This window comes from Oryctolagus cuniculus, chromosome 2 (assembly GCF_964237555.1).
Source record: "Oryctolagus cuniculus chromosome 2, mOryCun1.1, whole genome shotgun sequence".
NCBI lineage: Eukaryota > Metazoa > Chordata > Mammalia > Lagomorpha > Leporidae > Oryctolagus > Oryctolagus cuniculus.
The window spans coordinates 21,786,402-21,802,667 of record NC_091433.1 but is presented as its reverse complement, the minus strand read 5'-3'; the positions used below and the strand labels follow the sequence as shown (position 1 = coordinate 21,802,667).

At 47.7% G+C, this 16,266-nt stretch overlaps 1 protein-coding gene across 4 annotated transcripts in view; it reads right to left on the bottom strand.

Annotated features, from left to right (window-relative positions):
• The window catches only part of STIM2 (stromal interaction molecule 2), a 175,480-nt gene extending 165,941 nt beyond the window's left edge, over window positions 1-9,539 (bottom strand). For 2 of the 4 annotated variants that reach the window (XM_002709383.5, XM_008274823.4), the window contains exon 1: window positions 9,014-9,539. In XM_002709383.5, coding sequence (XP_002709429.3) covers window positions 9,014-9,395 — 382 coding nt within the window. In that variant the 5' untranslated portion in view covers window positions 9,396-9,539. Of the gene's footprint in view, window positions 1-8,232; window positions 8,786-9,013 lie in introns of those variants that run through there. The other 2 variants (XM_070068117.1, XM_070068118.1) reach the window with 1 other exon arrangement.
• Between the last annotated feature and the right edge of the window lie 6,727 nt (window positions 9,540-16,266).

Genomic DNA, 16,266 nt, shown 5'->3' with positions numbered 1-16,266 from the left:
CCTCTGTCTTCCGCACAGTCTCCACCTCCATCTTACCTGTCCTCTCCTCGCTCTCTTTCAAACAAATAAATACATCTTTTGAAAAAACAGCAAGGAGAATCATTAACTGCAGTTGGATAAAGATTTAAAGTAAATTTTTATAATGTGGTATCCAGAAGAAAGAAATAGCAAGGATTAACAGAATACACATGATGTCAAAGTAGAAAGATGAGCTAAAGATAACAACAGTGAAAGACAGTGGGGAGGCCTGCACCGCGGCTCAGCAGGCTAATCCTCCACCTTGAGGCGCCAGCACACCGGGTTCTAGTCCCGGTCGGGGCACCGGATTCTTTCCTGGTTGCCCCTCTTCCAGGCCAGCTCTCTGCTATGGCCCGGGAATGCAGTGGAGGATGGCCCAAGTACTTGGGCCCTGCACCCCATGGGAAAATAGGAGAAGCACCTGGCTCCTGCCTTCGGATAGGCGCGGTGCGCCGGCTGCAGCGTGCTGGCCGCGGCTGCCATTGGAGGGTGAACCAACGGCAAAAGGAAGACCTTTCTCTCTGTCTCTCTCTCTCACTGTCCACTCTGCCTGTCAAAAAAAAAAAAAAAAAAGACAGTGGGGAAACGGGAAAAATGACAAATATGTCATTAATGGCAGGTCAGAAGTTTAGTGCTAGAGAAGAGGAATAAGAAGGCAGATTAAGAGTATCTAGTTACTCAATGTCAGATGTTTCCAAAAAGGGAAGAGAAACAGTAGCAGAAAGAAGACATAATAGCTAAAATATGGACCTGTGAAGCTCACAGTATATGAATTAGAAAAAAACAATTTTGAATAAGGATTTAAATTTTTTTTTTTTTTTTTTTTTTTTTTTTTGACAGGCAGAGTGGACAGTGAGAGAGAGACAGAGAGAGAAAGGTCTTCCTTTTTGCCGTTGGTTCACCCTCCAATGGCCGCCGCTGCAGCCGGCGCACCGCGCTGATCCTGGCAGGAGCCAGGAGCCAGGTGCTTTTCCTGGTCTCCCATGGGGTGCAGGGCCCAAGCACCTGGGCCATCCTCCACTGCACTCCCTGGCCATAGCAGAGAGCTGGCCTGGAAGAGGGGCAACCGGGACAGAATCCGGCGCCCCAACCGGGACTCGAACCCGGTGTGCCGGCACCGCAAGGTGGAGGATTAGCCTATTGAGCCACGGCGCCGGCTCAGGATTTAAATTTTTAAAAAACTGTTCTTACTTATGGAGAAGCTGCAAACCACTAGTTTGTGAATAAATTGTTTAGTATTTTTAATCACAAATATTTACTTCAAGAATTTTTAAAATTAAAAACTCAGCACTTAATTCAGTAAAATAGTTTTGGAAATACTTACATGCCACATAATGACATGCTCAAGAAGATCAGAGAGTGATGGAGAAACACAGTGAACTGACTACAGGAAATAAAGGTCAACTGCACACAGGCCAAGATCCATGAGCACACAATAGAGACCCATTTCTATGCAAAAAGACACTTGGACAGATACAGCACTTGGGTTCCAAGATGAAGCCCAAGTAACCAAGTCAATTGTTCTCACCAGGTGTTGCAGCTCCCTGGGAGGAAGGCGGGGATGATTTTTAAGAAGCCACTGAACAGCCCCATCAAACAGTGTACAGCTGCTCTTAGCCCTAATTCTGAAGTGTCTTCACTTTAAACAGAAAGACTATCAAAGTCTCAAGGCACAGAAATTACTCTCAGAACCACTGCCATGGCAGCTATGCAGTATCACCTCAAGAGCTAAATGAAGTAAAGCCAGAAGCCAAATCAATCACTGGCCTGGGGCTCCCTGCACCCAAACTAGGGCTTTCCTAGTATTGAAGTTCCCTGAGGAGGAAATGTTCAGCCAAAGGAACACTAGCCAGAGAACAGACTTAGGAGAGAACCACCTTCAACTCAGTAACAATGAAACCAGTCAAGAAAAAAAAAAAAGTCCCTGAAAGGAGGATCAGAAATAATCAAGACTGACTGACTATTCAATATCTCCTGATATAAACATCTAGATGGGTAAGAGAACAAACCATCTAGGTTCGGCATCCAAAGTCATCATCTATAGGTCAAGCTTAAAACCTAAACAGGAATTAAATTCAAGAGTTAATTAATTATGAAACAAGTAATATGGCAGTACATGGAAATAGTTATTTGTAGCTATAAGCGAACAGTCCAACTCTGATTGGTTATACGACTACTTCAAACTGAAAGCAGTTCTCTTTCAGTAAGGAATAAGCACATTTTAAAACACAGAACACTAAAAGCTTTATACAGACACGTTATGGCAAATATATCACTTTTGGCTATCAAAATTTTATTTGGGGCCGGCACTGTCCCAGCTGTTCCACTTCTGAACCAGCTTCCTGCTAATGTGCCTTAGAAAGCTCCAGAAGATGGCCCACATGTGTGGGCCCCTGCTACCCAAGTTGAAGATCCAGATAAAGCTCCTGGATTCTGGCTTCAGGCTTCAGACTGGCCCAGTGTTGGCAGTTGTGGCCACATGGGGAATGAACCAAAGGATGGAAGAGATCTCTCTCTCTCTCTCTCTTTCTCACTTTGCTGCTCTGTCAAAATAAACAAACAAATCTTAAAAAAAAAAAAAAAAAAAAAAAAACAACCTACCTCAAATTCAAATCCTATCCTCCTCCAACTAACACTAACAGCCTCTTCTTATCCCTACCATTTTGCAGCCCATTATGGTGCTAATCAGTATATCCTACTACCTTTAGTTGCTTGTATAATGATGCATAAAAGTTAACAGTTAAGAAGGAAGTTTTAGGGCCCATGCCATGGTGTAGGTTAAGCCTCTGCCTGCAGTGCTGGCATCCTATATGGGCACTGGTTCAAGTCCCAGCTGCTCCACTTCCAACCCAACTCCGCGCGCCTGGGAAAGCAGTAGAGAATGGCCCAAGTACTTGGGCCCCTGAACCTACAGGGGAGATCCAGATGAAGCTCCTGGCTTCAGTTTGGCCCAGTCCCAGCCATTGCAGCCATTTGGGGAGTGAACCCCAGCAGATGGAAGGTCTCTCTCTCCTTCTCTCTCTGTATTTCTGCCCTTCAGATAAATAAATCTTAAAAAAAAAAAAAAATGAATGTAAGTTTTAAGGCTAGTTCTGTGGCACAGCCGCCATCCCACATCCAAGCCTCAGTAGAGTCCTGGCTGCCTGCTAATGCACCTGAGAAAGCAGCATTAAATGGCTCAAGTGCTTGGGCCCCTACTATCCACAAGGAAGACCTGGAAGGAGTTCTGGCCTGGCTTCAGCCTTGCCCAGTAGTAGCAGTTAGTCATCTGGGGAGACAACCAGTGGATAGTAGATCGAACTTGCCCTCTCTCCCCTTCTCTGTCAGTCTGTTTCTCAAATAAATGAAACACACCTTTAAAAAAAAAAAAAAAAAAAAAGGAAAAGAATTGAAGCTTTGGAGTTAGAGACTTAGATCAGCATGGAACTCTGCTACTTGCGGGTTGTGACCTTGGGCAAGTTACTGCACCAGTTTTCTCATCAATTACATGAAGACAAGGGCAGTTATCTAATGGAGTTGTCTCAGAATCAAAGCACTGAGGAACAGCGCCATGGCACAATAGGTTAAACACCTGCGCCGCCGGCATCCCATATGGGTGCCGGTTCTAGTCCTGGTTGCTCCGCTTCCAATCCAGCTCTCTGCTATGGCTCGGAAAAGCAGTAGAGGATGGCCCAAGTCCTTGGGCCCCTGCACCCGCATGGGAGACCCGGAAGAAGCACCTGGCTCCTGGCTTCAGATCAGCGCAGTTCCAGCCATTGCGGCCATTTAGAGAGTGAACCAACGGAAGGAAGACCTTTCTGTCTGTCTCTCCCTCTCGCAGTCTGTAACTCTACCTCTCAAATACAATAAATAAAATCTTAAAAAAAAAAAAAAAAGGCACTGATGTGCAGAAAGCGAATAGTACAATAGTGACACCCAGTAAAAGGTTAATAAATACACTTAGTACCTAACCCACACCACTCTGATGCCTAAGGAGCAGACCCATGCACCTCTTTTGTAATATTTTCCAGTCTTAGTATGTGGCCTTTCGCGTGTGCTTAGTAACTGCTTGGCTGATGAAGCTTGATCAACTGAAAAGCAATCTCCTAGGCAGATCTTAAGGTAAGGCACAACCTCTACTGAATGGCAAAAATGGCTTGCTGATGATTTATAACCAGTTTACACTTGAACACTTACAGAAATATAAGTTATTTTGAATGTACTCACTCCATATTATCACCAATGACTAGGCCAGTATCCAAAATGCTTGATCTACCCACTCAAAAGAAAAGTATACATTCATCTAAAAGCATAAAGTACAAAGGAGGCCTTCACCAAATTAAAGAATTCTTTGTGGTTCCTTCTTTTCCATAAAATTCAGCTAAATCTTGCACTCACTTTGCCAACTGGTCCTCTAAGTCATTCCTGGGCCATGAGATTCCCAACAGGGACCAATCAGTTCTGCCATGGTATCCTCAAGAACAGCAAGGGATACAAGGTTTCCAGACCCTTAAGACTGTCACTAATTCTTTGGGGCCCGCGCTGTGGCGACGTGGTTAAGGTCACCGCCTGTAGTGCCAGCATTCGATATGGGCACCCGTTTGAGTCCTAGCTGCTCCACTTCCGATCCAGCTCCCTGCTATGGCCTGGAAAAGCAGTAGAAGATGGCTCGAATCCTTGGGCCCCTGCACCCGCGTGGGAGACCCAGAAGAGGCTCGGCTCGGCTCCAGACACTGAGGCCAATTAGGGAGTGAACCAGCGGATGGAAGACTTTCTTTCTCTCTCTCTGCCTCTCCTTCTCTCTCTGTGTAACTCTGCCTTTCAAATAAATAAATAAATCTTTAAAAAAAAAAAAAAAAAGATTGCCACTAACTCTTGAATGTTCAAGAAAGACAAGATCAAATGCATACAAGCAAATTCTTTAGTCCTGTAGTTGGCGCCTGCAATACAGTTACAGCTGAGGCCAAACACTGCTGAAGAAAAGGACTGCTGCTAACTAATACAGAGGAGGAAAATACAACACAGCAAGACTACTGACAGAAAGCCTGACGGAATCGTAAGGCAAATTCAGAAAGAGCAACTTCACAAAAGGAAGAACAAAGGTATCCAATACTATGTGAAATACACTGTGAATTTAACTATTGTCACAACATAAACATTAACATATGTGAATCCACTGTAAAAATATCACGGCAACTTAAATAGGCAATACACACGCCAACTGCTAATTATATAGTAAGGTAACAACGCTCACTGGGTAAATGTTAGGAACACAAAATGAGATAATTAAATCTTCCGCTTAAGACTTTTCCAATAACCATCATGCTAATTTGAGATGGTTCCATCTAAAATTAGGAAAGCCCACAACACAAATGTATTTACACTATTAGGTAAAGTGGTCCTTCCAAATGGTATTATACTTTGAATTAAGAATATTTAAAACTTTCATTGAGGTTTTTTTTTTTTTTTTTTTTTGACAGGCAGAGTGGACAGTGAGAGACAGACAGAAAGGTCTTCCTTTTTGCCGTTGGTTCACCCTCCAATGGCCGCCGCGGCCGGCGCGCTGCGGCCCGCGCACCGCACTGATCCGAAGGCAGGAGCCAGGTGCTTTCTCCTGGTCTCCCATGGGGTGCAGGGCCCATGCACTTGGGCCATCATCCACTGCACTCCCTGGCCACAACAGAGAGCTGGCCTGGAAGAGGGGCAACCGGGACAGAATCCGGCGCCCCGACCGGGACTAGAACCCGGTGTGCCGGCGCCGCAGGGTGAAGGATTAGCCTAGTGAGCCGCGGCGCCGGCCCTACATTGAGATTTTAATACTTACAAGAGCTATGCTTTAAAATATGCATTTTTATATTTTGAATAAGATACCAAATAAGTGAAATGCTATAGTTAAGATAAAACTTTTATATAGCTGCTCAAAAATCTTACTTCAATGACAAGAATGACAGAAGCAAGTATTTCCAGTTAAAATTTATTTTTAGAAATTATGAAACAATTACATGCAACAAGAAAAGTAATGCTTCAATTATTTTGTATAATTTATCACAATAAAATTTCATACAGTCACTTCCCCTTCATAAACTATTTCTCAGGGACCATCTCTGGATGAGATCAATCACTCCCCTCTAGGATCAATTCACTGGTTCTAAATTTGTTAGGCAAAAAAAAAAAAAAAGGAAAGTTTTCAATTATTAAATCACTGCTTAAGAATATAATCAGCAAGCTCAGTCACCAATCCCTAAAAAATATGTAATTTAAATCCTTACTACATAACATTACAAATACTGGGTCCACATGACCAAAAACAGTTACACATTGAATTCTGAAAAAGCAAAACAAAAGAAGGAAAAGAAAATACAATTCTACGTTCATTATGATGATGAATCTTTATTTCCACGTCTTGCTACCACTTTTCTCTATAAGAACACTTGGTTTGCTCAAATCTAAGCACAGGCAAAACACACTAAACCCCTAAAGAAAACCGCTGAGAGCCAAACTTTAGTGGAGAAGAATGTTTTCTACGTTTTTTATAAGGTGCAAACTTTTAGAAAGTTTCTAAAGTTAAGTATTTAAAATATAATCTGGAGAGAAAAATAGAAGAATGATTGTGGATGTCATTTTACAGAGCTCTTAAGAATTCTGACAGTTACATGGCAACCTTAATTAGGAGACACAGAGGACCGTTCTCTCAGAATTCTTTCAAGAATTTTCAATTTTCAAAAGTCACATGAGGCTTAGGTCTGTTATCACAGATGCTCTACTCCATCTATGACACTGCAGAATTTTCCCAAGTTTGGTCTACATTTCTGCTTTCTGAAGTGTACAACAGCACTAGTAAGTTATGGTCTGAGCTTAGCACAACGTTTACAAATTGAGCCATAAAAGCACTGTTCACACAAGCTTAATTGGAAAGGAGCCCTACAGAACCATATACTACAAGCAAAATTTTCAGGATATTCTAACTTCACTATGTATTTTCAATTTACCTTTTTCAAGATGCTGTGCTGCTGACTATATTTATGTAAACATCAAGGTTACTGCAATTTGTACACTGTGTAGTTTTATGACCTTACACTTTAAATAAAAGTTTTAATTTGTTAAAAAAAAAAGCAATGCTGCTGGAAGAGTAAGAGCATCAGAAGTAATCCCAGGTGGTGACGGTGGTGGTGGTGATGGTGGTGGTAACTCACTTTACAAACTACAGCATTCTCATGTGATCGATCACTTTAGATCCAGTGAGATTCATCCTTTTTCACAATACCATAAAACAGATAAATGTTAAAGCCTTAAAACAATGGAAATAGCTTAGCTTATTGAAGTTCTGAAATAGTATCAAATATATTTGTTAGTGGTCAATAAATACTAAATTTTGCAAATCATTGACCCTTCTACCAGTTATATTTTGATAAAGCCAATTATCTATTAATCAAAATTTTCTGCTAGAGAAATTAAGCCACAGTCCTAATGCTTCTAGAAGCCAAAATACTTCTGCTCCCCCTGCCCCCTACTCATGCATAAGGCATTAAACTTGCAGTTAAAGATCTCATCTCACCACTTTCCTGATAATCCCTATTTTTCATTATATTGTTATTTGCCACATTTTCTTTAGAAAAGAGTATCAAGCATACAGCTAACTAGCCAATCTATCTATCCTCCTACTCAAGTTACAATCTGCTCCTAATACTGATTTTACTGCAATTATTTTATCCAAATCTTCCAGTGATAGGTTTTGCTGTTTCAACTTCTTCAGTGGGGCTTTGACATGTTTCAAGGCAAAGTTAAATACACTGATGATTATGTTCTTACCCTACAACTTCCAATTGCTTGACCAAGTCTACCAACATCCGTCTACTTTCTAGAAGAATACTCTAGTCATGGAACCTAGACTATGGCACCTCTGCTCTAAGAATACGGCTCCAGAGTACTGCTCAGAGCAGCTGTTAACTTCCAGACGCCTGCTGGACTATCACTTTGGTTAATTAATGAAAATCATCTTGTTCCACTTTCTCCTTTATAATATTTCAATTAATGCAGAAAACCGGCAGATCTACTTTTAAAAATAATAACATACGACTCGTAAGAGGGGAAAAAACAATCAGCATTACTTTAGCTCCACTTCTTTTCCCAAAGAAATGATCTCAGGATCCTTACAGTATTACTTAAACCACAACAGATCTGTTGTACAAGACACTGGAAGGCTTTTGGAGGATACAGTCTTCTACTTAATCTTACCAAAACATGTTTGCAAGTTTTCAGTAATTGCCAGAACGTTCTATAGTCCAAAAGGTGCCGGTGCGGTGGATCAGAATCGTGCTGCTCATACACAGACCCCGAAGATCCTGCACTCACTCTACGCTGGGTGCATTTCTGGTCACCTGTGAGCTTTCCGCACCCCCTGTCACCAGGGATGCTCCCACCAGCAAAGACGTTCCATCATGTAGAGGGGCCTCCCTGCACCCCTCCACACGCACACACACTCGACCCAGACGTGTATGCACACAAACACGGGACCATGAATACCACTAGGTTTCATGGCTCTCAAAGAATCCTCCTGAGCAGCCTCCCCTGGGACGCTGTGCTCCGAGGGCTCGGAACGGCTGAGACTCGCCGCCCGCTGCCTTTGCAAAAGCAGCAACCAGAGGCAGACTCACTACCGCATTGCTGCTGCTGCTGCTGCTGCTGCTGCTGACTTTTCTAGCAGCGTCCGGGGGACAACAATCAGCCCCGTCTCCTGCAGACCCTGATGGCTCTGCTGCAGCACGAAAGAGAAACCGCCGCAGTGCTCAGATCGGAAGACCAGGGAGCCCGACTGAAGGGCGGGGAAGCCCGGCGCCGCGGAGAGCCCAGGTCGAGGGCGGGGTGTCCGTCCGGGTAGAAAGGGAAGGCGTCCGGAGCGCAGGGGACCGCGACCGCGCAGCGGCCGTCCGACAGCGCCTGCCGGCCGGGACGCGGACCCTTCCCGGAGTGGGGGGTGGGGGTCCCGGGCCGCGCACGCCGCCCCCCAGGCCCTCACCTGTCATGAGCGCCGGGCTCTCGCCCGCCGCCGCAGAGGAAGAGGAGGCTCCTGCCCCGGCAGAGCCCGACGCCCGCCGCCCGCGGAGGTGCCTCGGCCCCAGCTCGCATCCGTCCGCCGCTCCGGCCACCAGCAGCCCGAGCAAGAGCAGCGCAGCCCAGCGCCGCCGCCGCCGCAGCCAGCCCGAGGCCGAGCCGGGAGTCGCGGCGGGATGAGGGCGCGGAAGAGGAGCGGCCGCCCCGACCGCCGGCCACTCGCCCGCTCCGTGAGGCGCCGCCGCCGGCGACTCCTCGGGCCGCCCCCGCTGCGGGCTCCTGCCGGGCGCCAGCCTGGTCCCCTCGGCACCGGCGGCCTCTGGAGCTCGGGTCCCAGCTACGTTCATTGGTTCCGGTTATTTAAAAAAAAAAAAAAAAAAAGGTGGGGGGCAGAAAGGTACGGCGTCTTCAGGCCGTGCGCGACACCGGCGCTGCTGCCGCGGCGACACCGAGATCCGCTGCTCTGGCGCCGCCAAACCCCGGCTCCAGCGCCCGCGCCGCCGCCGCCGCCGCCGCCGCCGCCGCGGCGCATCCCCCCGCCCCCTCCGGCCCGCGCTCGCCGTAGTACCACGCTCGGCCGGGACGCCTCCCTCCCCTCACACATTCGCTCGCATACCAATCCCCCGCCTCCCTCGGCGCCGCCACGGCGCAGGCGCGGCGCTGCAGCGCGGCGCGTGCGCGGCGCCAGCCCCGCCCCCAGGGGGGCGTTCCCGGACAGGCGGGCGCGCCCCGGGCTGGTTTCTATAACGCTTCGAGGAAGCGCCGGGGCAGGGGCGACTGGGGAGGAGGAGGCCATGTCCCCCTGCCCTCTCCTCGCCTCGACGCGATCAGGGGTGGGAGGGCAGCGAGGGGGCGGGGAGTCGAGTCGGGACTTCCCAGATCCTCGGGACGCGTCACGTCCTTGTAGACGGCTGCAAACAGTGCGTGGGTCCGGGGACTGTTGTCGTCGGAAACAGCGGCGTCTCCAGAGTTTCAGTCTAGTTGGGGGTTACCAGTGGCTGTGAAGACGTGGAGGCTTATGTACTTGCCCAGTATTTAACAGGGCGCTTGCTGCGGGCCAGTATGCCAGGCTTTAACTAAGCAGGTGGCAGACCTACGCATCGTAGCTCTGGGATCCGGGTGACTCTCCCCATTCTACAAGAGGAAAGGAACACAGATGTTCAGGAACTTGTCCCCAGGGCCCCACCGCCAATAAACCGGGAGACGGCCCACATCTAGTAGCCGCTGGATGGAGATGGTGAAGACCTGAAGCCATCGTCACCTCCCCAACCCTGAGTCTTGGCTGTTCTGAACCCACTGCCAGGAGGAGGTTGGTGCAGACGCGGCTTAGGGTTGCTTGCCTGGGATGAAAGTTCCGTGAACCAGGTCTTTGTGCTGCAGGTCCTGCCTATTTGGTTTGAAGTAGATAGAACCAGCACCATTCTCAGGCAAACTTGTTGCCAACACATTTTTCAGGCCACCTCCTTCGAAATATAGAAAGTGTTGAGTATACGCTCACTGTAAATTTAAAGCCCTGTGAATTAACACACAGCTTAGATTTGCAGATAAGATCCCTAACACAACGTTCTGTTTGCTTTTGCGTTTTGGTGTCACTTTGCAGATTGGTTTTGGGTTTTTGGTTTTTTTGTTTGTTTGTTTGTTTGTTTGATCATTTGCTTTCTGAAGTCAAGAAGATACTCCGATTACACAATCTAAAGAATTTCTTAGACAACCTAGCCAAAGTAGCCATGAATATTGTTCATTGTGGAAAAGCAGATGGACGTTTCAGAAGAGAGTCCGGAATCTCTGAGGCTAATCAATCTATCAACACTCATTTCTTGCTTCTTGGGGGCACGGGTTGCTTCTTGGTTGGCAACAGGGAGATTCTGTTTCCTCTGCTGAAAGGCACAGCAATGAAGTCACACATTTGCTGAATGCCAGGAGAAGGTAATTCTGCAAGGGGACTAGAAAAATATAAAGAAAATAGGAGGCTTGTTCCCTGCTCTGCAGGAGGCATGATTCATTCAACACTTAGCCCCTAGTATGTGCCAGGCAGGGTAATAGGTGATGGAAATTCAACACAGAAGAGACACTTGAAAAAGTCAGTTAAATCAGCTCTCAGGGATACAGACAGCCAGCCTAGGGCTCTCACAATCTTGCTTAGGAGATAAAATTTACACCCATTAAACAATTAGAGGCTAGCACTCATACAAGCCAGTAGTTAATCAGTTGCTAAATTGAGTAGTACTAAGTGTGTTACAGCGATAACAATATAAAGCCACGAGCAAGCCACGAGCAAATTAGTAAGTCAACAGGGCCAAGCTTCTTTAAACAAAGATGATACAGTATCTTCTCTTCTTTTTTAAAGACACTGAGAGTGTTGGCGCTGAAAGGGTACTGGATTTTGAGTGGTGTTTACCCCTGTCTCTACTACAGCCAGCAAGGAGTTGGGAATCAGCAAGAGCCAGATCCCTCTCAGCGAAGCCAGGGGCCAAGAATAAATTCTGCACCTTACATCATCTCTGTCACCGGTCGGGAAGATTACCACTGTTAAACGAGCTAACAGAATGTACCTTCTTGCTGCACGGAGATGCAGTGTCACCGGCCTCGCAGCATAAACCTAAGTGCAAGAGACGAGTCCGCCTCTTTGGAGGAAAAGCCCGTGCCGGAATTACAAGCGCTCCCATCTGCAAGCCTAGCAAAACCAGGCTCAGGTGAGGCAATTGCTTCCCTTTCGTCTCGGGTTTCAGTCTTTGCTGTCCCTTCCGTTTCCCTCGCCACCCAGTAGCTTTCTACCGTCCTGTCCTCTGGCCAAATTACATCTCCGTCCTGAGCCTACCCCCACCGGTGCGGTTTGCCATTGTCTTGGCTGTCTCGTTGTCACCCAGTCGAGACTTCGCTGAGCTTCCCAGACAACGCCACCACTTTCCAGCCGCGAGACCTGAACGCAGGTTCACCCAGCCTTGGTGTTCCCCCTCCCCACGTACTCTGGGGACCCCGTACTGCCTGCACCACGGGACTGCTGGTGGCAGCAGGAGAGTACAAGAATCCAGTAAAGTCTTTGCCCGGTGCCTGGCAAACAGGTACGCTGCCAGCCCTCGGGGGAGACCCGGCCCCAGGCTCCGGGCGTGTAGTCTAAGCATGTTCTCAGTTTAGAATGAACGCATCGCGGTTTGCCGACGTTGCTTGATTGTATCTTCCCGCAAATACATCCCAAACTCTTGGGGCGTACCCAAGCACACAGACACGGCAGGATCCGTGCACCCAACCCTCCCCCCACCTCCGAAGCAAACCCGCCCTCGCCAAGGTCTGGCTCCTTCCCGCTCTCCTCCTCCCACCCGCCAGTTCCCCGGGGCCGCCCGCGACGCGTCGCCAGCCCGGACTCGGAGAACCGGATCTCTGGCCGCAAGCGAGGCACGGCGCCTGCGCCACGCGGCAGCCTCGCGCATGCTCGCTGCCTCCAGCCTGCTTTTCCCCAGGTGCGCGAGCTCCCAGGCTCGGCGCCGTTCCGGGCCACCGCCGCGCGTGCGCGTGCGCGCGCGCGCGCGCCGCCCCGAGCTTCCGGCTCCCACTGCGTGGGCGGCGAGGCGGGCGCCCGATGGCCGCGAGGTGACGTCACCGCGTGGGCGGCCGCGGCGGGCAGTCTGTGGGGAGCTCGGCGGGTGTGGAGCAGGAGGGGTGGGGAATTCCAGCTCGAGATATAAACCGGGAGGGGCTTCCTCCTGCGCTGTGCCGCTGGCCAGCGGAACTGCGCCCGCCCACCTTTGATCCTCTTGGTGGGCTGCCAGCGAGGGGTGCCTGCTCCCTTGGCTGGCGCAGCAGCACCTACGACTCCGCTACGCTTCGCTCCGTGGCGGCTACGCCCCTCGGACACGTGCGGAGCGCTGCCTCCGGTGGATACCCCATTGAGTGGGCGCCCCACTCACTCCCCGCAGGAGCTTGCGAGGGAGTCGAGGTGCGGAGAAGTTTTTTGGAAACTTCTCCGGAATATGAAGATGGCTGCGGAATTCAGCAACGAAACCTTGGCATATAAATAGGGCCCCCGAATTGTTAAATAGCAGTAAGAAAAAAAAAATGACGCTGTGAAAGTAAGTCAAGAGCAAGAAGATCCTTGCTACCTAAAACACATGGGATGTGTCTCAGCTAGCTTAGTGACGGTAGAAAGCTGCGTTGCACTTCCTCAGGGCATGGAAGAAGGAAGTGATTTTAAGAAAGTGTTTTGCACCCAGGGAGTGAAATCAAAAACCCTTTCAGAATGTTTATCTTGTTAATACAGTTCTAAAAACCCAACAGAGCAAAAGCAACCGTTTCGTCCACGGAAGTCAAGGGAGCCGTTTGATTTGTAGGGTCATTTCTGATGATGGACTGCTGCTGCTTTTTAATCTGAGATGTTCTGTGAATTAATTGAGCACATACTAAGTGATAAATGCTGAAGTAATAAACTTTCCTGTGAAAAAGGGTGGAATTGTGGTGGAGAGAAAAGTAAAAATCACAATTGAAAATGATGAGAAGTGTTTCATTTGAATACAAGTGTGCCTTGGATAGTAATGACAGTTCTGAAGACGAAAGATACATGATGAACAGATAAAACATGACATGCAAGAGACTTGAGATGTGTTTGATGAATTGGAAGAATGCGTGTGTGATGCAAGAGGCTAAATTTCTAAATCAGGTGCCTACTAACCTAATCTTCATTCACTTAAGACCACCTGTTCTAAAACCAAATCTTAGGATGGTAGAATACATAGATCAGGCAAGCTATAGTGCATATGGGCTCAAGGTACCAATCAAATGTTCATAACACACAAAAATATTAAAAACAGATAAGTTCAGTAAAGATACAAGTTAGAAATCAGCATGCAAAAATCTACATAGCAGCAATGAACTATCCAGAAAAGAAATGAAAACAATGGCATTTTGTGGGGAGCAACTCGGACTATACTGTTACTGGAATTAAGACTTATTCTATGCATCTGCTCTCCCACAATGTGGCGCTGGGAGAGGAGCGTACAGCTTCTACCCAGCTGCCTCTCACCAACTTGACAAGCTGCAAGAGCCGCTCCTGATTGGAGGAGAGCGGCGTGCTAGGCGTGTGGGTAGCAGAGTTGGGATTGGCGGAAGAGGACTGTAAAGGAGGAGAGAGACAACATGCACGAGGAACATCTAAGGGGAACATCTGAGGGAACACCTGTGTAGCCCCCTAGAGAGCCGGCCGGCCGTGTGCCGCTCCCCCGAGGAAGTGGGGAATGTGGCAGGGGGAACCGCCCTTCCACGGAGGTGGAAGGGTTGGTAGCCAACCCGGGAAGAACCAGCAGCAAACCTGGGGAGGGCTGAGCAGACAAAAGAACAGTGCAGGGTCCTGTGTCGTTCCTCCACGAAGACGGGGAGCGACAGCATTTAAAATAACATTTAAATGTGTATTTGGGAGTAAATTCAACCAAGGAGGTAAGAGATCTCTACACTGAGAATTAAAACACGTTTGTGAAAGAAATGGGAGGTGACAAATAGATAGCAAACATTCATGGAATTAAGGAAATAATTTTGTTAAAATGTCCATAGTCCCCAAAGCAGTCTACAGAGTCAATGCAATTCTTAGCAAAATACTAATGTCAGTTTTCACAGAAATAGAAAAAAAAAATCCTAAAATTCATATGGACTCAAAAAAGTTCCCAAAGAGGCAAAACAATAAAGCAAAAAGAACAAAGTTGGGAGCATCACGTTTCATTTCAAAATACGTAATAAATCTGTCAGAATTAAAACAGCATGGTACTGGCATAAAAAGAGACACAGCAAGGCTGGCATTGTGGCATAGTGTGTAAAGCCATCGCCTGCAAGGACAGCACCCCATGTGGGCTCTGGTCCAAGTTCCAACTGCTCCACCTCTGAGCCAGCTCCATGCCAATGCACCTGGGAAAGCAGCAGACGATGGCCCAAGTGGGAGATCCAGAAGAAGCTCCTAGCTCCTGGCTTCGGTCTGGCCCGGTCATAGCTGTTGTGGCCATTTGGGGAGTGAACCAGTAGATGGAAGACCTTTCTCTCTCTCCCTATCACTATCCGTAACTCTACCTCTCAAATAAATAAATAAAATATTAAAAAGAAAAGGTTGCCACCTTTCCCTTCTTTTGTGGAAAATTTATCTACAAATTTAAACCCCTGCCTGTTAAGTTCATTTGATTAAAAAAAAAAAAAAAAGCTGTAAGTATGGCCATCCCAAACCTATATCCTCCTGAAAGAGAGTAGCTATTGTATTCTGGTTCCAGGGAAGCCAGGTCCTGGCTGGGGCTTATTGAAAGAACCGTGTCCTTAAGAATGTGAATTCTGGGGCCGGCCGGTGCTGTCACATAGTGATTAAAGCTACCGCCTACAGTACTGGCATCCAATAAGGGCACTAGTTCAAGTCCTGGCTGCTCCACTTCCAATCCAGCTCCCTGCTAATATGCCTGGGATGGCGGCAGGGTATGGCTCAAGCCCTTGGGCCCCTGCACCCACATGGGAGACCTGGAAGAAGCTCCTAGCTCCTGGCCTTCGATGGACCCAGCTCCTAGCTTTGTAACCATTTTGGGAGTTTACCAGTGGATGGAAGACTTTTCTCTCTGTCTCTCCCTTTGTCTCTGTCTTTCTCTCTCTCTCTCTCTTTCTGTAGCTCTGCCTTTCAAATAAAAAATACATCTTTTTTTGAAAGTATGAATTCTGCAGTTCACGCTGCCATTTGCTAACCATGTGACTTTGATCAAGTTATTAAATGTCACAAGCTCAGTTTCCCCTTCAGCAAAAAGGTGATGAGGTAAAAATGGCTGTAAAAGTGGCTGGGATGTAGTCAGCTATTATTATCCAATACCCTAAGGGTGTTAAGGCCGAGAACTTGTTTTCAGTCAAATTGTGCAAGAGAGTGGAAAGGAAGAACACGAAAAAAAATATGAGAACATATACAGCACAAGTAAGCACCACGTAGAATTCTCTAAGGTGCCATATGCTTAGAGGCACAAAGGCGATATTTTCTTCTACATACCCCAGAAAACAGAACCTAATGGAGAGGCTTTTAGAACAGTGATTCCCCAGAAATATGAATGAAGGGAAAGGAGATATAAGGCAGGGAAGGAGGTAGGTCAAAATCAAGAAGATATGCCGGCCGGCACCACGGCTCACTAGGCTAATCCTCCACCTAGCGGCGCCGGCACACCGGGTTCTAGTCCCGGTCGGGGTGCCAGATTCTGTCCCAGTTGCCCCTCTTCCAGGCCG